The sequence below is a fragment of the Motacilla alba genome, chromosome 2 (genome assembly GCF_015832195.1).
Source record: "Motacilla alba alba isolate MOTALB_02 chromosome 2, Motacilla_alba_V1.0_pri, whole genome shotgun sequence".
Classification (NCBI taxonomy): Eukaryota; Metazoa; Chordata; class Aves; order Passeriformes; family Motacillidae; genus Motacilla; species Motacilla alba.
In genome coordinates this window covers 58,276,739-58,300,455 of record NC_052017.1, presented here as the reverse complement: position 1 = coordinate 58,300,455, position 23,717 = coordinate 58,276,739, and the positions used below count along the sequence as shown (strand labels likewise).

The 23,717-nt window shown below is 42.5% G+C and overlaps 1 protein-coding gene across 5 annotated transcripts in view; it reads right to left on the bottom strand.

Moving 5' to 3' along the window:
* The window catches only part of SLC66A2 (solute carrier family 66 member 2), a 76,109-nt gene that overhangs the window by 12,915 nt on the left and 39,477 nt on the right, over window positions 1–23,717 (bottom strand). For all 5 annotated transcript variants that reach the window (XM_038163526.1, XM_038163545.1, XM_038163506.1 and 2 more), the window contains one exon: window positions 19,831–20,047. In XM_038163526.1, the coding sequence (XP_038019454.1) occupies window positions 19,831–20,047 (217 nt within the window). The remainder of the gene's footprint in view (window positions 1–19,830; window positions 20,048–23,717) is intronic.

The window sequence follows — 23,717 nt, the reverse complement described above, 5'->3', positions numbered from 1 at the left end:
AAGTAATACAGAAAGAGGAGAAAATACATGCCTGCAGCTGTTACTGGAAGGATGAACAGCACTAGGGATTTTTATCAAGGACACAGATCAAGAGCAATGCTCAAAGTTCCTTTTAATAACCAAACTTGCTTTCATCTTGCTCTTCTGCTAAGCATTTCCTGTCCTGTAGTCCAGCTCCTGCTCCCCCACATCAGTAGAAACTCTGGGGAATGAAAGCAATTTCTTCAAACAGACCAAATTATTTTCAGTGTCCTCAACAGAATGTGAACAACCAAACCTGGAAGGCTGTTTCTGAGCTTCACGTACTTTATCAGGAGAGGTTTTTAAGCAGCTGGATAAGCAGCAGTGGACAAAAGCTTTGTAGTTCACAGTATGAGCACTGCATATGATTTGTCATAATTACAAGCAATTTACATTTTGCCAGCACAGACTCCATCACACACAGTCAGGCCCATGCAGCAGGGCAGGACTTAATGTTCATTTTTCAAACACTCAGGCAGGAGCTCACAGGATTTGTGGTTTTGGCACAAGCACACAATGCCATTGCAAGCCAAATGCTGCAGCCCATTCTTTCCCCACATGGGAAGGGTGGACAAAAGCATCAGTTTGTACAGCCCCATCACACCATAGAAACAGAAGCCTTTTTGTAACTTGGGACACGTGGCCCAGAGTACAAAACAATCAGGACCTTCCATAGAATCTGTGTGGAACTGCAAGCAAGGATAAAGGGTTAAGTGAGCAGTCATTCCCCACCCAAGGTCATTCTAAAAATGTAAATAAATAATCGGAAAAAGAAAAAAAACCTGCTGAACTCTACATGTCATTTGTGCTTGGTGCAAAAAGCCTGTACCACCTGCCCTGTGCATGTTCCCAGTCACACCAAGTCACCTTACATCACACTTACAGGATGTTTATAGATGCAGGTGGTGGTCAAGGAATTGATTGAGATTTTAATTAGGAAAGCAATAAACTCTGAGGATAATAAAACTGGCACCTTGCTTGCTGGCAGTCAGTATTTCTCCTCCTTTAAGTGTATTAGTATTTGCTGGGCAACTGATCACAATTTAATTGTGAATCTGTCCAAGCATGGCTAGGCACCCTCACTAAAAGCACATGCTCAACTAGGCTGATCAAACTAACTGCTCACTGTTAACAGAAGGGCAATTCAGAGATACCATGAGATAGCTGAATAGGAATTTAACAAACGTCCTTAATACAAAGGATATTTGTCACTCATTCCCAATGGAGAAAACCAGCGGGGGTTTTTTCTGAGCAGAGTTAACCCCTTCATAGAAAGAATAATCAATCACTGAGGGAAAACTTAAGGACACCTGCAGTTCAGCAGCACCACAGGAGCCAAGCACACCTCTGTGTCACAGGCTGTGTCAGGCTTGCCAAAACAAGTTTTGCTAGGAAGCAAGTTTGCTAGGAAGCCACCTGTGAACTCAACAGTCTGCAATACCAGCTGGAAAACTCGGTGCATGTTCTGATAGCCTCTGCTATCAGAGGCTGCTATCAGAATGTCAGATGTATGAGCTGAACGTTCCAGAACCCACAGTTCAGCTCATACATCTGACATTCAAGGACATCATCATCATGCCTGGAGTTCTCACTGGGACATGACAACGCTCCACACACATGAAAATCTCAATCTTTTTGTCATCATTTGACAAAAATGATCTTGAAAAATGCTACAGGTAGTTTAAAGAGCTAATGCCACTGGTCTATCTGAGTACCAAAAAACATACATCCTTCTCTGTCCAGTAGCTTGGAAAAAGCACCAGAGAAAACCTACAAATCACCAAGGTACAACGAAAATAAAATACAGAAAATGCTTGACATCCCACAACACTCAGTCCTGCAGCTGCACCAAGGTATTCTCAGGGCTGATGCAAAGTAGTGACTGTGGCAGTGCTGGCTGCCCTCCAAGAGGAGAGGCTGGGAGTGGACAAAAGGAGCACATCTAGCAGAGACCAAAAGGTGCATGGAGTAATCACAAAGAGCTTAGCAAGAAAATGGGGACAGTGTCATGCAAGAGGAGAGAAAAGGCAATGAAGGGCCATAGAGGAGAGCAAAGGAGACAGCAGAGGAGCCAGGAGATTGGTAAGATGAGAAGAGGATAGAAAAAAGAGACTGGAACAGGACAGGGAATGACAGGAATGGAAGAAAACTGGAAACTTGGTACACAAGTCCTTGAAAATGACCTGAATTTGGGGTAGACAGTTTGTATGGCAAGGTTTTGGTAGCAGGGGCCAGGGAGGCAGGCTACAAAATTACTTCTGTGAGAAGCTGCCAGAAGCTTCCCTTAAGTCCAAGAGAGCCAATGCCAGCTGGCTCCAAGATGCACCTGCCACTGGCAAAGGCTGAGCCCATCAGTGACAGTGGTAGCACTCCTGGGATAATGTATTTAAGAAAGGGGAAAAAACTGCTGCACTAAGAGCAGCCAGGTGAGAGGAAGTGAGAATATGTGAGTGGAGCAGCCCTTCAGACACCAAGGTTGGTGCAGAAGAAGGGGGAGGTGGTGCCCCAGGCACTGGAACAGAGATTCCCCTGCAGCCCATGGTGAAGACCATGGTGAAACAGCTGTGCCTCTGCAGCCCATGAGGGTTCACGGGGGAGCACAGATCCACCTGTAGTATGTGAAGGAAACCACCCTGGAGCAGGCAGATGCCCAAAGGGGGTTGTGATCCCATGGGAAGCCTGTGCTGAAGCAGGTCCCTGGGAGGTCCATGGAGAGTGCAGCCCACAGCAGCAAAGCTGGAGCAGCTTTCTGTCAAGACTTCTGACCCCTGGAGCAATGGATGGAGCAATCTATTCCTGAAGGACTGCACCCCATGGAAAGGATACATAGGGACTCACACTGGAGCAGTTCATGAGGAACTGCATACCAAGGGAAGGACCCACACTGAAGAAGTTCATGAAGCACTGTCTCTGTCTCCCTGGCAGGAACCCCAAATGGAATAGGGAAAAAGCATGAAGAGGACGGAGCAGCAAAAACAACATGTGATGAATGGATCACACAACCCCCATCCCCTGTCCCTCTGTGCCATTTGTATGGAGAATGTAGAGAAGATAAAATAAAATTGAGCTTAGGAAGAAGGGAGAGGTCTGGGGAAGCTGTTTTAAGATTTGGGTTTATTTCTCATTATCGCACTCTGATTTTGACTGGCAATAAATTAAAATAATTTCCTTGAGTGGAGTCTGTTTTGCCTGTGATGGTAACTGGTGAGTGATCTCCCTGTCCTTATCTCGACCCATGAGCCTTCTGTTGTATTTTTCACTCACCCTGTCCAGCCGAGGAGCAGGAGCAGTATGAGTGGTATGAGGGGTAAGCACCTGGCATTAGCCAACATCAATCCACCATGAGGGTAAAGCTAGGGAATGAGCAAAGAGGTGTGTGCTGGCCCAGGACCCTCACCTCACCACTCCAAGCACCCGGGAATGCCCCCAGCACTCTCTCCAAGTCAGTATGTGTCTCACTCCTCCAGTGTCCACTCCAGGGAGAGGAAAAGCTACAACTGCTGTTGGCTCTCCCATCTCAACCAGCACCCATCTGCACACACAGCCTCAAAGTTTCAGCTTGCTGGGAAACCTGTCGAGTGTCTGTGTGGCACCTTGGGGGAAACAGAGCTGGCCCTGCCCCCACTACATCACAGGCCTGAGACGGGCTGGATGAAGCCTACACCATCAACACAGCTTCTGTCAAGTCCTAGTTTCCAGATTCTCAGTGCAATAGTAATGGTCCTCCTCCCAGTTTGGGATTTGCAATTGCTCTGTCCTTGCTGCATATGCAGATGTCACTTGCAATGATGCAGCAGTGCTTGTAGGACTATGAGGGATGGATGGCATAGATACAACTGTCACTGTTCTCATACCTTCCAGCTATTGTGTCACTTCAGGATGCCACATTGCATATAAAAGCCAGTTTTTGTCTGCAGCTTCTCAACTTTACCCAATCATCTGGGGAAGAGAGGTAATTTTTATATTTGGTCTTACTTTTGGGGTAGACAAGAAAGACACCATTCTAGCTCAGGCAGATAGCTGCCCCTTACCTGCCCTGGTGGAGAAAAGAGCAGTGTCTGTGAAAAAGGAAGCATTTTACTGCCCAGAAGAAATGGGGATTTTTAATTGGTTGTGGAGAAGAAAGAGCAAAAAGGGGAGAGCACACCTAAGCCCTTGCTTCACTGCTCTACTGTAACCCTGTATTTGCTGAGTGAATCACAGAATCATTAGGTTGAAAAAGACTTTTAAGATCACTGGGTTCAACCATTAACCTAAACTCACCCAACCATGTCAAGTCCACCTCTAAACCATGCCCCTAAGTGGTACATCTGCACATCTTTTAAGTATCTCCATATTCAGGTGGATGTCAACCAGCACCTCCAGGTGCTTTTCTGCTGAGGACTCTCCAGCCACTCCTTCCCAAGCCTGTAGCTTGGGCTTGTTGCAACCCAAGTGCAGGATCCAGCATTCGGTCTCATATAACCAACCTCAGCCCATGGATGTGCACCTTTGCCATGTGCCAGGTGTCATGGGCTGGTAGATCACAGACTCCAGTGAACCAGAGTCTGACCCCTGGCTCCACAGTGCAAGAGGAAATGCTGCGCTGCTAATGCAGAGGAGGCTTTGCTACAACAGGCAGTCAGGGCCCACCATCAACACTGCACGAGACTGGACAGCACAACGCAAAGAGGCTGCGTACAGCAGAAACTTCCCAGACTGTCTCACAATGACCAACTTCACGCTCTATCTTCCTGCTATCTGCAAAGTCACACAAGCCAAGCTGTTCTGTGCAGCACTGGCTACAAAGCAAAACAGGACTTAAAAGTAAATATTTCTTCCCTGAAACAGCCCAAAGCTAAGCTGGGGAGAGGTGGAAGGCAGGAAATGCTCCCCTTGTCAATATGGAGGATTTGCTCTAGGAGGACAGCACTACTGCTCTTAACACAAATAAGCAAGCAGGTTAGGGGTGAGCAGTGCCAGAGAGCAACCTGGGGATGCAGAAATAAGCAAATGGCAGCATTTGTCTGTGTGACAACAGAGATGCCAACTTGAGAGGCAGGAACTGTGCTCAAATAGCTGGTATTGCCAGAGGCTGAGGCAGACTTGCGGTAAAAATAGCACTTCCCAGTAATATACATCAGCACTGCAGCATCCAATGACAACAAACCTCCTAAAAAGCAAGTGCCTTCCTCACAGCTGAGCTCGATAGAAGGAGCTGTTAATGTAGTAACAGGGGGCCAAGGCCAGGGCCAAGTCTGCATAAAGTGCAAATGACCACAAAAAGGAAAAGCTGGTATTTTTTCAACTTTATTTAAAATCTGAAAGAGCACTTATTTATTCTGTTGCTGGAATTAATTCTCAGAGAGTCACCAGCCCTTTTGATTAGACACTAGATTAGGGGTGGGTTGCTAAATGATGGTTTTTAATATGGTAATATGAAAATGCCCTATGGTGCTGCTGTTCTCTACCACTGATAGCAGATTTCATAAATAAGCTGTACCCATCCTCATTTGCTAAACAAATAAATTACATGCTAGAAAACAGCATTCACTTTTCTCATGGAATAACTTCTTTCATTCAGGTTCCCTGTATGTTGTATATTAATCATGAAGTGACAGCAACTAGAGGTAACAGCAGCTATCAGTAACATGGCATCTGCAATCAGCCAACAAACCTTAATTTTTACAGAATTATTTCTGGAATTATTTAGATGTATAAAGAGCTACATTCAAAACAGAAAAAAAAATCCCAAACCATATTCTGTCACTTTTTTCTGTGGAACTATACTAGAGGATGAGTAATTTACAAAACAATTATATCTGCCAGATATTCAGGTGCAATCTTCCTTATCCAGGACTAATACTATTCTAATCAAAGCTTTTCAGCATCTTCATTCCTTCTGCACAAAACCTGGCTGCAACCAGAGTCTCAAGTCTCTGATTTTCCCTCAGAGTCTTTGCACACTCTGCCCAACATTAGTCACACGTGGATCATTACATCTTTTCTTCTTCCTTCATCTGAAATGAACAAAAACTACCAAAAAGAAGAATCTTGTAAAAGAATATGAGATGTGAAGCCCCCTCTTCCACTTCCCTGGTGAACCAGTCTGTCTTAAGACTGCTGCCACTCTCTGTCCAAACAGCAGCAGGGCTGCAGAGCAGTTTGCAGAACACAGGCTGGGACTGAGCACAAAACATGCAGGAGGAAAAAGACACGGCAGTCCTCGCTTCCTGTTTGCACTGCAGATTTTCTCACACTGATGTTATGACACTGCATGTTTGTAGCTTAACACACAAACCCAAAAATACCCTGCGCACTGGAAGACACTGAGAGAATGAGACATTAGATGGTGACTTCCATTGAAAAATCCTGTAGTGGTTTGAGCAAACGTTTCAGCACTTCTAAGTTATGTTTGATAAGAGAAAAAAAGAATATAATTTATTTACCTTTACCCATGTAAAGAAGAGAATTAGCCTGGACTCTGTTCAAGAATCAGTTATGGACAACTTCCACACATAATGGCCCCACATCGTGGCCAACTTCCCCGTATCTTGGCCATGACACAGGTTTTGCCAAATCAGAAAATTTGATTAGACTGCCACAGTTTCAGACATTTCTTCATATATTAGCACTTGACTTTCATACATGTTAAAACACAGTGACAAATCTTTGAATTATGGGATACAAAAGCAGAATAAAATAATTTAAAAGCTGATAATACAGTATTTCATTCAGGAATAAAGTCCACACAAAAGCAGCCTGTCAGTGAGTATTTTCAACACTGCATTTGGTTTTGGGAAATGAGGAAGAAGGTACAGAAGGTATCTCTCCAGCAACCTTTTAAGCTGCTACCTCCCACAAGCCATTTGCACAGGAACGTCTGGAAGAGAATGCAGATTCAGTTGTAACATCCTGACTTTGGAAAACTTTCAGTTCCCATTTGCAGCTCCAAAATAGTCTACTTAGAAAAGACTGCAAGCATCCCTAACACTATATTTCAATCAGAGGCTGGCCCGCCTACAGCAGTGAAACAGAGACCAGAAAACATGAAACACGAATGCCATGTTATTTTTAACACTGCACAAAACAAACAAAAATTAATAAATAGACCATTTGTTTCTAACAAAATGCCATATGGCTTTACAAAAAAAGGAATTCTCCTCATGCTAACCAATTTGCTTAGCCTGCCAAAAACTATTAAAAGGAAAAGAAGAAAAAGAAAACACACAGATCAGATATCCAAAGCATCTGAAGTTTGAAAACATGGAAACTAAGTGTGCATACCCTAAGACAGGTCCTTCTGTGTGAACAAGCAAAGATCTTGTTTTAAATATTGCACAGCCAGCTGGGAATCCAAGCATGAAACTGTTCACCAGTCGTACGTGCCCTGCTCGGTGTGGGTGCCTTACCTCACGTCTCAACAATTCCTCTGAGGCTGCAGCAGCACTGACCATCTCCAGAGAAAGACATTCGTCCAGCCCCACAATACTGGCAGGAGTTAAGAGGAGCTTCCAGCAAGAGAGATCCAGCATTTATTTTGGACCTCTGTAACCAAGCTGAAGGAGTTGAGTTAAAGCCATATCCAGGAGCAATTGATACCACAGTCAGCTGCAATCCAAGTGCAAATTATCTAAAAGTTCCTGTGATTTTCAGGGACTGTACTCATCAATGAGTAAAGACGAAATGCAGGATTTCACTCTGAAACACCATCACACAAACAAACCTAAAAAGGTGCATCTAAACAAAAGTTTCACAAAAAAAAAAACAAAACACGGGGTAAATAGGCATTTGTCAATTTTTTTCATTAATATCTATTTTCTAAACTCCCAAGTATGGCAGTGTCAGGCATTTTGATCCCATGCAGCATATCCACTCAAAAGCCAGTATATGTTAGAGCATGTCTGTGAAAGGATAGTCAAAAGGAAACCACAGGACATGCCGCACAGGGCTGGTAGATAGTCCAGGATCACTAACATGGCCTTCAACTATGTCAAGCAGCTATGCCTGAAGTTCAGTCTGTAGGGGTCCAGAAACTAACCCTTAACAGCTACAAAATACTACTTCTAGTACTCTACAACTTGTGCTGTAGAAAGAAGGGCAGCAGGTCTTAAACAGCATAAAACTCCCCAAGTTCTATGAAGCAGATGTGAAAAAAAAAAACTCTTTGGTGGATCAGAGGAGAGATTTGAGCCACAATTCACACCAGTGCCCTTTCTGCAGGAGACACAGATGGATGCCAGCCAGACTGCAAAACTCAGGTCTGCTTAGACATGTGGTATGAACACAGATCAGGCAGGCTCTGTTTCTGCTGCTGGTGAACTGGGAAGCTTGAGACCTGCTGCCATGGCAGGGACCAGATTTCCTCTGGTGCCAAGGCAGAAAATCACATCCTGCACCTCTCGCAATAACCGCAGTCAGCTGCCAACACACATGGTACTGTCAATGTAATGAGAATGGTGCAGAGCACACCTAAGTTACATCATTCTTCAAGATCTCACTCGTGAAGCTGTTCTCGAGGATCTGTCCCTGCTTCCATGTCTCTCACCTCCCACTCACGGCACTGCAGTTGGTGGAGCTGCAAGCACAGCTGCTGGCTCTCGCTGCTCTAGATGCTCTCCTGCTGCCCATCTTCTCTCCAGCCACTTGGCACAGCCCACCCTGGGGCCCCACATCAAGCACTGAAAGGTGGGTGATAAAAGGACTTGCTGCCATGCTAGGGCACAGGGACACAAATCCCAGGAAGCAGCACTCCTTCCCATGGCTCACTTCCCTGCAGGGTGAGTTAGCCTGCCACACCCCAGTAGTTGCAGCAACCTGCCCACTGCCACATCACTGCTATGTCCTGCAAGGCCAATGCCAAGAAGTATCAACATAATGCACTGAATGGTGTTGCACAGGGATATTTCCTGCTCTAGTTCTAAATAACTTGGGACAAATTCAATTTGTAAGGTAATCAAAAGACATGAGGGAACATGTCAGCACAGTTGTGTGTCCCAAGGCTCAAAGCAATGCTTTTAAATCTTCCTTTCTTCCTGCCCTAGACAACCAAGAGATCATCAGACTCTTCATTCACCTCGAGGTAATTTGAGCACATTTTCCCTTCATCTTCATATGGTAACAATTACACAGCTTGAGCACACTTCTAGTTTCTACTTCAAAAACTGCAATTACCTCTTTGGTCAACATACACAAAGTAACAGTCCCAGCTCCAATGCTTTCCTTTTACTAGATGATTGGAGTTCACTTGTATTCAAGACAGCATCCACGAGGACAAAATCTAATGATGTTGCAGTCATTACTTTTCACGAATAATCACATCCTTCAGTTAGTAAAAATGCCTCTCACATTCCAGGAAAACACTGGGGAAATTAAAACCCCAAACACACTAGTGGTTAAAATAAGAGTGATCACTCGGGGACAAAGTCCAGATTACTGTCCAGAAAGGAATTACAGATATTTGCAAGAACGAAGCTTGCATCCTCCTCCAAAACATCTTAGCACCATAAGGAAATAATGGCAGACCTGGCAGTGTTAGGTCAATGGCTGGACTCAGTAATTTTAGAGGTTTCTTCCAATCTTATTGATTCTATGAAATAATCCCTTGCAAACTCTCCATGAAGGTATGTCACCACCTAATTCTTCATCTGAAATTCCAGGTTTCTCAAGTGCACACAGAGGTGCAGCAGTGAAGTTACTGGTGACAGTGAGACAGCATACAACTCTGTGCTACTTCTTAAAGCAAAGCCAAGTGGGAAAACTGCTTTGTCAGCAGGTGCCACAACAAACCAACCCTTTCTGAGCCACTTTCCACATTGCCACTGACCCACGGGGGCTGCAGAGGTTTGAAGCCCTGCTGTAGGCAGAACTGAATGCTGCAGGGAGGAAATAAAAGCATCATGATCACATCCCACACACAGTAGCATGAAACAAATCTTAACATTTCAGCCCCAGTAGGGTTTCTGCAGTTCAACAAGGATAGACATCCCCTAGCCTATCTTCATTCCCAAACCCTTGCCATCTGCTGCCTTGTACACTATGAATCCTGTTTTAGGAATTCTCTAATACAAGACTTAGTATCTGACAGAACAAGGCTTCCAAAATTACCCTGAAAGCTTGCCTGACAATGCCAGGACATCTGGCTAGGCATGTAATTCCCTGAGGTGATGCAGACATGTATCATTCCTAGCCATCCTCCCCAGAACAAATTAAAATCCTACCTCTTGGCCTTGTTGAAACATGTTTTTCTGATATCAAGATTTTTTTTCTTTCTACATTCTACTCAGGAATACTATGAGCACTTCCTCCCCATCTCAGTTTTTGGGCTCATCATTCAGTATGTCAGTCTCTGCACTTCCCACTCTTCTGTTTGCTTGTCTCTCTGTGTCTGAGGAGCAGGGGACCAAATAAACCATTACAGGTCAAAGCTGAGGCAGAAAATCTCTGTAGTCGACCCACTCACATCTGCCCAACTCCCATTCTCTACCCAATTCTTCATCGCAGTCTTTCTGGACCACCCTGCAAAGTCATTTCCTGAGCTAAGGTTCTTTGATCTCTTTTTTTTCTGCTGTTCTGGCTCATCTGTTAACTACTTCAATTACTCACCTCTCTGCTGACTTTACAGATCTTCATCACAGTCAATATTACCATTATGGCTGCTTACATCTCAACTTACATTTCTTCAAACTCAAATCTCAGTTTACTTCCATTCTGTTTTTCTAATCCCACTCAGTCCTACTGATCTGAGGGAGACAGCTCTGCAGCCACTTACGTGCAGGTAATTGCTGTGGTGAATTCTAAAAAAACAATACAGGTGCTGGAATGTCAAGAACTGAGGCACTTCTGTTCCCAAATTTTTTAGGTAATAGAGGAAGACAACATTTTTAGAAAACTTCCATCTCTCAGGTATCTTCATGACAGGTTCAATTCCCATCTTTTGTGCCTTGACCTGACCTTATCTATGCAAAATACCTTGCATGACACTTCCTTGTCAGAGGAAGACGGAGCACCTAAACTTAATGGAATGGTTTTGTAACAGAAGTACAATAAATTTTCTCTTGTAATTCAAATTCTCAAGGCACAGAGAAAAGCACCTACCGAGAGAGCACTCATTAAACATGCCAGCAGAGCTTTATTCCTATTACTGTACAGAAGCCTTGAACTATTTGTAAAAGATGAATGCTTTTGGTTTGAAGCCATTTGCTTTGATTTTACTTTTTGAACAGAGGGGATGAGGTGCCAGGGGAAGAGAAATGAGAAAGAGGTTCAATATGTGCAAGAACTTTTGCAGTCCACACTGCGCTACAACCTTAGAGATGCATAAGGTAAGTGGATACTGCTGCTCTCGCTGTCAGAAGTGCTGGGAGACTGAGGGAAGGAAGGTCTCCCTCCTGGATTTTTCCACGTGTCTCTTCCTTCAGTTCCTGAAATTCTCAGATGTGTTGAGTGTACAGGGCAAAAAGAACTGTCTTTGGAGATTCATACTGTGCTGCTGCAGGTCTTGAGAGAGCAGCTCTGGGGAGACACAGAAGGCGAGCACAGAGGTGACTGCAGTGCTGACCCAGCACAGCAACCCACAAGGCCACAGACCTGCAGAGAGTCAAGCAGAAAGTGCAGGCCCTTGAAACTGGGGCATCAATCACAAATCTGCTCCAAGTGAAAAGAGGGTCTGGAGAAGAGGAGAGAATCCACTTAATTCCTAGGATGAGAACAAAATAGTTTCAGCCCACCTGTTCACATGCTGACATGACTCTGCCCTCATCCTGAGTGCACTGAGACCAAGTCTGTTTATTTTCCTGATGTAGTAACACTTTCACGGGAGAAGAAATTAGAAATCTTCTGAGGACTACAGAATAATTTATTTAATCTCTTAGCCTTAAAACAGGTAGATTTGGGAAGGGAATCTCATGTTCCTGCTGTCCCCTGGAACTACAAATGAGAAGGTTAAGAGAGAAGACAAGCTGTGTCTGGTAAGCCTTACAGTTGTACAAAAACCTCGTCCATCCAGTCATGAAAACTGTTCACTATTATGCAAACCTGAATGAGTATGCAAAGTCCAGAAATTAAAAACCTTGGAATATTTTACATAAAAGCCACGATAAAGGACAATAGCCACCAGCTGATCAGTGCCAGCAGCAGAAGAGGAAATGTCAGCAAAGCAACACAATCCCACAAGTAAAACTTGCCCAGAAAACTACAAATGCTGGCTGGAGCTACAGAAGTAATGACAACAATTGTAGGTCCACAAAGAAAACCAAGGATCTGAGTAAAGAAGAGCATTTAGGAAGATAAAAGAATAGAATCACAGAACTACAGTAAATTATATGTATAGTTTAAAATAGGCAATTTGTAAGCACAGTGACAGTTCTGATTAACTTGGTGCAATAGGAAAGGCAGCAAAACTAAGGAATGGGCTATTCAACCCTAAGTACAAACCACTTTTAAGCAGAGCTAATAATTTTACATTTACCCGATGCAGTTCTGGCTCATGCTTAAGACCTTGATTTCTCTATTTGCTAGGGCCCTATATTTAACTTTTAGGTCCTAACTAGTCCCTCAAGAACTACTTCCTCTCTCATAACTTAGTTCCTATGATTGTCTGCACAATGCCTTATGCAATGAAAACCTGCTTCTTAGTTGGTTCGGATGATTTGAATCCACAAAACTATACTGGGGGTTGTTTGTTTGTTTCTTTGAACTAAATGGCCCTCACCTCCCATACCCTTCTTCCATGTTCTCTGTTTTGTCTGTTTAATATATAAAGCAGCTGCTGTTTTAAGAATAACAGAAGACACTGCTTAACCAGCACCTGGAGGGTACAATGCTAAAGCTGTGGGAAACAGTTCTCTCTCTATTCAGCATCTTCCTTGGTGTTAGTTCTGGACTGGACACAATTTACTCCTAACTCAGGTCCCTGCTGTACTGGTCAGTGTCTGCTTTGTGTATGTGGCATACTCAGGAAAGGAAATCTTTCACATAAGCATCCATTATCCCTACTCCTATTTTTTTTTTTGCTCTTATCTATGCAATTTCTGACAGTGAGAAAAAGGAGTTGAAGAGAAAAAAAGCAACAACATTCCATATGGCCATTGCCTGCATCACTCTTTTTTAACTTCCCTCCTTTTTAGCACTTTTTAAGTTCTTTTCCAGTTAATTTCTCCAACCTCTTACTGAGCCTCCCCAAAAAAGCACAGATATGTAACAAAGTTACCATAAACTTATGTACCACAGATATGTACCAAAGTTGCCATAACAGATGTGAATTGCCTCTCTTTTAAATGGAACTAAATTTATGCTGAAGAAGCTAATACACAGTTGGTGCCTGAGCAGAAATATTCACAAGTCTTGTTACCTCCCTCTAGCACAGGGTTTTGTTTTCTTTTAAATAGCACAAAGGAAGTAACTCAAAAGTTACTCCAAAGGAAGTAACTCACTGAAGTTGTTTTACTTATTCACAAATTAAAAATTCCCTCAGGCTAAAAAATCCCAAGAAACCACAGGAGTAGCATTTTTAGAGCAATTGCCCAATCTCCTTAAATCTAAAATCTCACTAAGTGAGGTGGCCAGACATTGGTTAGCCAGTCCTGAATAAAGCCTTCCATTGCTTTATCACAGCAACTGGTTAATACAATACAGACAGAAAAAATATAGCAGCTTTCATTACTTTGCAGCTTTTGAATAAACCCAGGATTTGTCTCTGGGACAAACACTGATTTCAGAAGTCAAAAGTTTCTCCTGAAAAATTTATATAAAGAGCTGCATATCTCATAAAGGAAAAAGCTATAGAGCAGTATTCAATAAAAGCAACCAACAATAAAATTTATCTAAGAAATACTGTCTTCTAGTATTTTTAATATTATCTATAGAGGAGAACAGGAAATAATATATTAAATACCTATGCATATTAGAATAATTTAATAGAATTTATTTCTTTCATACGTCTTTATACCACACTCATTTCACTGAATACATTTCAAACAAACACTTGCTCATAACTAGCTCACAGCTGCAGCACACCTTATAAAACATTTCTGAATTAAAAACCTTTTTATAATTTGCAGCTTTTGACTCCAGCAGCTTCTGAGACAGTAAATGCCAATTATTTCTCCATCAGTGATTTGCACTTTTAAAAACAGGATAATCACTGTGACTGACCCAGCACTGCCACAGGAGGGATTAAATTAATATTTTTCTTTCATAGCACAATAACCCAATTGAATGAAATCCTGAGATTATCCTCATTCAGCCTTTTCAGACTAGATTTCCCAAGACAGTCTCCTATCAACACATAAGCAGAGTCACTGATTGTGTTGGCTGTCTCCGGGCAGTGAAATTCTGCACCCCCAACCCAATATCAGCCAAATACAACAGTCAAAGTTGTGCAGAAAGGAGATTCCTTCCAAGCAGACTGAAAGCTGGCCATGAGCAAGAAGACCTGGGAAATTGCTTGCAGAGGGACGACACAGGTTTTCTCTGGTTGTGTCCTTCTGACCCTGCAGCTGCACGTGCAGCCCTGAGCCCGGCACAGCAAGGGCCATCCCATGCCCAGGGTGCAGCCAGGGAAGAGACAACACTGCATATCGTATCAACTACGGCTGCAAAAATACCTTGCTTTATTGAACCCACATGTTTCCAAGCTAACAAGTGATGGGCACATTTGGATATCCAATGGACTGTGGATTTCTGAGATTTCAAGATATGCAGTCCAGCTCTGTCCTATTGCCAGACCTCTTTTTTGGACCTGGGAATACTGTGCCATGCAGCAGCCCTGACTGAAAAGAAACTGCTTCTCCATGGGGTTTGAGCAGCAGCTGGCAGTCAAAAAGGGTTAGTGCCAGGTGATTTTGAGAAGCCTTTGCAAAAAACTTTTGAGGAAGGGCAGTTGCTTTTTTCTGGAGCAGGGCAGCAGACAGGAATGCAATACCGTCCCGGAGCAAATCAACCCTCATGCAGTCCCAAGGTTAACACAGTCCTTGGGTAGGACCATACACCTACCACTTGGCCACAGACCTTACAGAGGAACACCCTTGTCCTGGTTTAGGGCGAATTTGGGAGAAAACCTCCAAAGGGGGCTCCTCTAGAAAGCAAACTCAAGTGGCCCCTCACCCATCTGGTTTGGGAAAAGATTTCCTTGGAGAAAAGTGGAAAAAAACTGTTTATTTAATAGGCAAAGCATTCATCAGCACAAAAAAATTGAACAATATCAAGCAGTAGGACCTCTTGCTGCTTCAAAAGAGATGACAAACTCAGAAAGTCCCCTCCTGGGGTTGCAGCTCGGCTCACTCAGTCTTTATCAGTCCCTCTGGTGCTGGAAATGCCCAGCCCAGACCCGGCCCTGTGAGCCACAGGTGTGAGCTGCCGGTGCTCTGCTGGGTGTTCGGTCCAGAGCAGGTTTAAACAGGTCCAAAGAAAAGGAAAAAAACCACAGTCCAGGGAACTTTTTTGCCTAGCTAAAATTAACTAAAACAAAGGGGAGCTCTGTCCGTGCTGCAGACAACACAGTCCAGCAGCAGGATGCAGGGGAGCAAGTGCAGTCTCTGATAACAAACTCCATGCTTCTTATCTCCTCCCCTTCACTCTCAGAACCAGTCTTAAAGGTATAAAACTTATTTCTGGGCTAAACTAATGGATGAGAATACAAGCATCATAAAGTCACCCCACGACAACCCTCCATCCTCCTCCTTTGGTGGAGGTCGGTCGGATGGGATTATGAGCATAATAACAGCAGTGCCTCCCCTCAGAGGCTCTCCCCACACCTGCACAAAAGCACATACCGCCCCCCTACAGGAACTCCACAAAATCTGCTGTCAACACAAGGATGTGATTCTCCTAATGCACTGATCTCTGTGTGTAGCCGTGCTGCTGCCAGATCCAGAGCCAACCTTCCTGCCCTTTCCACTGCCTCCTGTTGAACACCATCATTTCTCATGAATGCAGTTCATTAGAAAGAGAAAGAGACTGGGAGGCAACTATCCTAGAAGGAGTGGGGACACAAAAATAAATGACAGAGTAAGTTCCTGTCTGTATGTTTCCTGTCCCAAAACAAAAGCAGTTATAAAACAAGGAGCATCAGATCCCAACTGTAGTATTCAACAGCTCTGACTCCTAACGGGTGGTAGAGGAGAGGTGTTCTGGATGTCAAATCTTGAAATATTTTACCACATAATATAAAGCAAATTTACAAGTGATGAACCATCTTTTAATGTCATAGTGCCTTTTTTTCTCAAATACTCCTGAGGCAGCTTTTGTCCTTTTTCTAACATAACCGCTTATAATTCTAATCCACCCCAATAATTAAAGTAATTAAATTACTCTTTTACTAGGTCACCTGACAGAACTAGTTTAGTTCTTGAAAAGAATGGAGATTAAGTGAATATTTCTTTGATAGGTATTAACACAATTCATTACAAAGCACTTCTGTCAAGTTTAGTACCATAATTGATATAACTACTACTGCACTATTTAGGTTTGCAACCATTCAAAAGTACTTAAATACTTAAACAGAGCTCCAAGTTTCCATGAAGTACTCATTCCAAAAGTAATCAGGTGAATTATCAAAGAGAACATAATGAAAATTTCTGTTACTTTGATTAGCTTAGTTGTTTACTTAATCATAGGAAAACTTCCACCCATCAATCATCAGCCTACAAGAACATATTACACTATCTTCACTCCACAAAAGCTGTTATTCAGCATGCATCTCCTTTCTATTTTTATTGTTCTGTTTCTTTCCAACTTCTCCTTTGGTCTCTGCTCTGTCAGAAGAGAGGAGGAAGCTACAGGACCTAGTAGTAATAATCCTACAAAAAGAAGGAAAATGAGAGAGGAAGGGAAAAATGAAAACTTAAAAATAAGATGTGAGGAGCTCTATCCAGCAGAACAGAGATATCAAAGAACCAGCAGACTCATTCTCAGGAGCACTAGAAAGCATATAACTGTGATTCCTTCACTCCAGTCATGCTCTGTTACAATAAACGTAACTGCCTAAGCTGAAGATGGCCTCTGGACATTTACCTCAGACACAGAGCACATTTTCAGTAGGGGACTTTTCAGGCAGTAGCAAATGGAAATACAGGGGTGAGATGATAGGACCCTTTCCACAACAGACTCATAAACGATATCCTGGCTGCCACTACAGCCACCTCTCCCACTTAGCTCTCTCATGGCCCCTGGTCTCCAAGTCTGTTTATCAGGAAATGACTACTACCTCAAGTATGAGATGTCCTCAACTTCCCACTTAAATTGGTGTTACTGGGTGGGGGAAGAGTTGTGGGTAGTGTGGCCTTTTTTCAGAAACAAGAATATCAGAGGAGTCTGGCAGGATACTCTGCTCAGATGGAGACCTTATTCTCCATTTCTTTTTCAACAGTTAACCTTTATGAAAAGACTTGTTTGCTAAATAGAATTAATGTATCAGCTGCTCTGTCCCAGCTCAGAGACAGATGCATGTTACAGCTTTTCTCAGCCGAGCCATGAGGACCTGCGCACAACCACGCTTCTCTAGCAGTAGTGATGGCTGTGATCTTTGTCAGGGACACAGACTGCACTCCTGCACTGGGTGACAAAATTATTGTGGTAATTCACCTCCAACCAGGATGTGATGATTGACCAAAAGGTCACTATATAGAACAGCTTAATACTCTTTGCTCTCTCCATTAAGCTTAAAGTCACAGCGACACTTGAAACTCATCTCTTTTTCTTTGCCACTGAGGCTTGCTAAGAGCATGGCTGGCAGGCAGCCATTTTGGCCCGGATCACCAACACAATTGCTTCCGACAGTGTAACCAACCACACACATGTTTATTTCTGCCCTGAGCTGTAAATAACTGAACAGAGCAGTGGCAATCAGATAACCTGGGCATCAGCCAGCCCTCCCCTGCTGAATGCCCATGCAAGTAGGCTTGGCTACACTGTTACATGCTCCCTTCAACGTTCCCGTGACTGGGGTCTCTTCTTGACATGCTCTTAGAGAAGTGGGCACAGGAAGGGAAGTTCAGAGTAAGTATTTCCAACAGTTCCTTCAACAGAAGGCAACTGGGAGAAGTCACTCACTCTCACAGGAGGAACAGCCCAGTAATGCTTAGAGAACATCCAGTCAATTTAGGATTGCATGGTACTACAAAGTGTGTGTAGTACCTGCAACATATATAAAGCCACAATTTAACTTGATAAAAAGAAAGAGCACCAACATATGCATGAATATCCTCCCACTGCAGTACAACAGCACAAGGTTATGCATTACTTCATCAGTGCCCAGACCCATCAATGTCCAATACCACACAAAGTATTGCTTCAAGAGTGGAACCAGAGAGAGGAATGCATTCTGGAACTGTGAGCACAAATGATAAGCAGTGTGGCTATGCTTGACCTGGTTCTGTTCCATGACAAGGAAACATGAGCTTTTGTGCTATTTTTTCTTGACTAAACACAGCACTCTTTCACCAAGCAGTCTTAGATGAGAATTCTGCAATTCTATGCTTAGCAGTTTACAAAGAACAAAGGGGTTTTTTTAATCCTTTTGCTAACAGCACATACAAGAAATAGCAAAACTGAGACTCACAACCCCAGGAAGGAGTTAAGGAAAAGCAAAGCACTACCAGTGGCCATCATTAATATGGCATTATGATTCACAGATGAAAAACAGAAAAGGGAAAAAAAAATCAAACCAGAGCACAAAAACTGTCTAGCAGATGAGTTGCTTTCTGGATATGATAGGTACAGAATTTTCCAAGACAGTGAGCATATGAAAAATACCCCACTATTTCGGAAGCAAATCCTGACTCATTCTGTACCAAATGGGCTCCCAATCAGAAAATGCCTCGAGCATCAAAGCAAATTTCTGAACATTTCAATATTTCAAGTTAGAAAAGATCTCAGAGTAGCTAGTATAAGCATGCTCAAGCCAAACAAGTAAAACGAACAATGTGAACAGAGGACAGAATTGCTTTCATTTGGGGTGGTTAATTGTCTTGACCAAAGTAAAAATTATCCTAGCAAATTTTAAAAGGAATGCAGAGAAGTCATAATGAAACAGTGGAAGAGATGACAGTTACAAATGATCACAGCACTCTGTGAACTGAATTTTCTGCTGTATTGTTTCTACAGATCAATGCACTGATGCACCACAGTGAAGGTTTCCTCTCTCAAAAAGCTTCACATGTTGCCTTTGTAATCTTAGTATTACCATTTGAGTTATCTAATAAACAGTGTGAAAAAATATTCTGACTTAATGACTCAAGAGTGGGCACAAGATTAAAATTTTTTGTCCTGCATTTTTACATTCATGACTGTAAAAGTCGCATTGGCGCTTTTGTAAATGTCAGTTTCAAGCTTTGACACAAAAATAAATACTGATGTCATTTGCTACAAATGTAGTAGTAGATTATGAAGAAGTTATGAGCAGATATGTGAGGAAAAGCTAATTATATGAGTTATACTGATAGTTATAGGCTGCAGGCCCAAAATATTTTCATCCTCTTTATTACTTTTGATATGCAAGATCTCTTTAGACCATTTCTAATTACTGGTGTAGCACAGCTTGAGTAGAACTGCAACATGTTGCTAATGGCAACAGCAGTGGTTTCACATGTTTATTTCACTAGAACACATTTCACCCTGGAACTCTCCAGCTGAGCTCGGATAATGGGTCAGACTTCAGAGGGGTCATGGAACTCCCACTGCGTTTATCAGTGCTGCACCGGCTCCTACTGACAGAAAGTCTATGCCGACTGCTGCTGTGTTTTCAAGTAAAAATTGTAGAGATGACACTGCTCTTCCTGGAAAAGCATTCCCACACTGCAGAGACAACCCTCACAAAGGCAAGCACCATACCTCATTCCTTCTGTTGACCTGTTCTGGTAGTTGCGGTACAGCTGGGGGACGCCCAGCATGGCCTCAGTGAACACAGCAAGGAAGCCCAGCGTTTCCACAAAGAGGGAGGAGTCCAGCCACAGGTAAGTGATGTAACCAGTCACACCGGTGAAGGTGAGGACACACTGCACGTAGTCTGTAAACTTGCTCCAATGCCAAAAATAGTTCAAGTCAAAATCTGCAACAGAACAGGAATGCAAGAAGAATTAATTATGTTTTCCCAACCAACTCAAAGTTAATCAGGATGGAATTGATAATTGGGAAGCATGAGGGAGCCACAGTCTTTGGCAGAAGGGGTTAGTAGAAAATGAGAGATAGGATTAAAAAAATAAAAACAAAACAACCAAATAAACACACTTGCAATCACCCCCACCCCTGCCCCAAAAAAAATCTCACAAAACCAAGAAAAATAAATAATAGTCCTGATTTCAAAAACATTTTTGAGGGGTGTTCAATAAAGAAACAAGAAAGCAAAGGCTTGAAAGCCAACAAAGTATTTACAAAGATAACTTTCTAGAAGTAAGCATTTAAAAACTACCTTCCTATCAAACATGAAGGACTCTGGATATTGCTGGCATAGGAAATGTTTCACAAAAATCCTTACAGTACTAACAACAAGCCCCAAGCACTGCAGTGCAAGCTTTCTTTCTCTTAGGTCATTATCTCTGCCTTCCAAGTGCCTCAATCCAAGCTGCTTAGAAGGTCACCTGAAGTCCACAGCTCTGTTCCCTGGTGCAGTGCAGCTGCCTGTGGGGAAGGCCAAGATGCCAGTGCAGCTGCTGCAGTTTTTCAGAGACAGGTACAAGACTGAGGCAAGATTTTCCCTGGAAAAAAGCCTCTCACAGACATCACCACTTTCACTCCTAGGACAAAACTTTGCTCTTGCCTTTGCCAGCACCAAGGAGTGCAGATGTAGCACCCGTTTCTGCATCCATCACCATGAAACCCTCAGCCACAGAATGCAATATCCCCTGTTGAGGGAAGGAGAGAAGGAACAAACCAACCATGGCATTTGCTTGGTACGTTAACAGTGTATCATTGGAAGATACCTAGCAGTGTTATTGATGAATAATAAAATACACAACCCCATATCGATTGACTGTATAGCATTATAACAACTTCATTTTTAACAAAAATGCTACAATAACTGTTCATTAGCAGGTGCTGTCCCTGCCTTCCTTTCATAGAAGCACCTACTTCAGATCAACTGGACTCTCCGAACTACCAAGGTGACGAACTACTGTCCTAACAGGGATATTACAACCAGCCCAAAGCTGTGCAACACACAGCACATCACTAGAAGATTTCCATTGCTGTCACTTCAGAAGTAGTCAAGAAAGCCACAGAAACAGTGCCACTGCTAACTCAAGCAAGGAAGACACCAACCTCCACTGACTAACACAAACAGAAAATTCACTGAGATGGGAATATAGGCACTTGGCTGCCTCAGGATACATACACACACCAAGTAATAGTTTTATATTCTGCATCTCTTCATACCTCCATATCAGTATCAGTCTGGCCCTCAGACACACTTTATTAGCTACTCTCTTTTTAGTACTTGGCAAATCCACACCACAGGACACCTCCTGACTGCGCCCAGCTGAATCACTTTATTTTGCCACCAAAGAGGAAGGCACAACTGGCCAGGAGCCATACCCAACCTGCAGTATTATCAGCCATCACTCAGAATTGAGTAAAATGACCTGGGGCAAAACCACTGTCAATGTAAATGTTGACTTTCAGTATTTTATGGTAGTGGCTCCTCAGCCTCAGAATTCAGGGGCACAAGACGAAGTAAAAGACCCAGTGCTGGCACAGCCCAAACCATGTGAGCCTCATGCATTTCTGGAGCTTTGTGAAGGCTTTCCTTTTTGGAGATGAAGAGCCCATGGCCATTCATTAAACCTTCCTACCAGCTGTCACATCTGCCCTACATACACTGTGTTTTTCCTCCTGCGTTCTCCACATGCTTAAAGATTGTTTTCAAAATACCCATCCCTGGACACCAAATCCTAATTTCCCCAGTTCATTTTCATAACAGAAATCGAAGAACTAAAACTACACTGAAGGAACATAAGTTTAGGAAGTTTATGAAACCAAAAAGTCAACATTCTCACAGCTATCATGAGGCAAGCTACAAAATCCATGGATGAATGCAAAGACTTGAGCATAGATGAGAAAAACACTGTGTGAAACAAAATTTCAACTGAAGCAGGAGAACTAATTACTAGTACAGAGACCCTATTTTGCTCAAAACTATCATGATGCTAGATAATCTCCATTTCACTGTCGTAGTTTAAAAGTTCTGGTCTCTGCTATAAATTTTGCTTGGTAATATAGTTAAGAAAGAAAGGAAGAAGGGAAGAGAAGACAAAAGAGATAAAAGCAATCATAGCCTTGGTAATAGTTTTGCAGAAAAACATCTGAGTTATTGTAAAAACAACCTAATATATAACCACTAATTACTCTACTTAACAGATGTATTCTCCAGATGCAGAAGTCTATTTTAGGACACTAAACCTCACCACACTGCATTGCAAAAAAAAAAAGAGAATGAAACACCTGACTTTCCATAAGGGTTGTAGTTTCTTTAACCCTTATTTGAACTGCTAAAATGTTTTGCCTCATTATTTCTTCTTTTTAAACAAGGGTAAAGTTTACTTTCTTTGAAAAATGGTTTCAAAAATTCAGAGGGGAAAGAAGTCACATATCCATCACTTCAAGGTCTGGAAATAAAACTGTGACTCATTTTTCCAAGTGGCTCCCTTCTCAAGGGGGCCCAAGCACATTAGTTCTGCAATGGGAGTGATATTTTTTTAAAATAAAAAAAATATGTTGATTCTCCTAAATACAGTGACAGGTATGTGCAAAAAATTCTTAAATGCTTTTTAAAAAAGTAGTTTTAAAAACAGAATAAAATTCATGTGTGTGCAAACCAGTCCTATTCCAAGAAGATAGGCAGAGAAAACCAGTCCGTGTCCCAGACCATGTCATCTGAGAACTGAACAAAGTTATACATATTATTGCAAACATTACTCATGTTTGAAGAAAAGCATGACTAATAATATTATACATATAATAATAATATAATAATATCCCAATATCATATTGGGATTTTTGCTACCCCCATCATCTCTTTTCCTTAGAATGACAAAACAAGAAATCCCCTGAACCACCATTTATTTCCAGCAAACATCTTTAAAACTGTCTAAGTTAAATGTGGATGCATATCTTTCTACTCCCTGAAATGGGAAGGCACTGCCTGCACAGCTCACTCCATTCTGCCCAGTGAGAAATCCCTAACATGGGTTTGTAACTACACTCAGCTGATGCAGTTCAAGCAGTAACTCCCAGTCACTAACATCCTGTGTGGATCAGAATTAGCATTACTGCAGTGAAAGGTACTGTATTTTATTACCCATGGCTGAGCTCTTAAAACCACCCAGTGAATTGCATTTTAAGCATGTTAATCCATTGATAGATGAGAGATTTATGTTGGAAAATCCTATTAATGCTGGGGGAAGGAGCAGCTCAGTAGTTTTTTTTTGTGCACTGACTGGAGAAAACTCTACACAGCTTGAGGGTAAAGAAGGATGAGATTAAAAGACCTCCTCTGGGAGGCACTTTGCATGTCAAGAGATGAAAAATGTAAAGCAGGCAAGAGACAGCATTGTAAATAACAATGGTTATTACCAAACAGGCCAAAATGCAAGTAGTAAATTCAATATTCTGGTGTGGGATAGATGCCAAGTGACACGAAGAAGAGTCCAGAGTATCAACTTTCAAGTTAGGATGACACAGAGGTCCAAACAGTTACATTATTTTTAGTCAAGAAATACTTTATA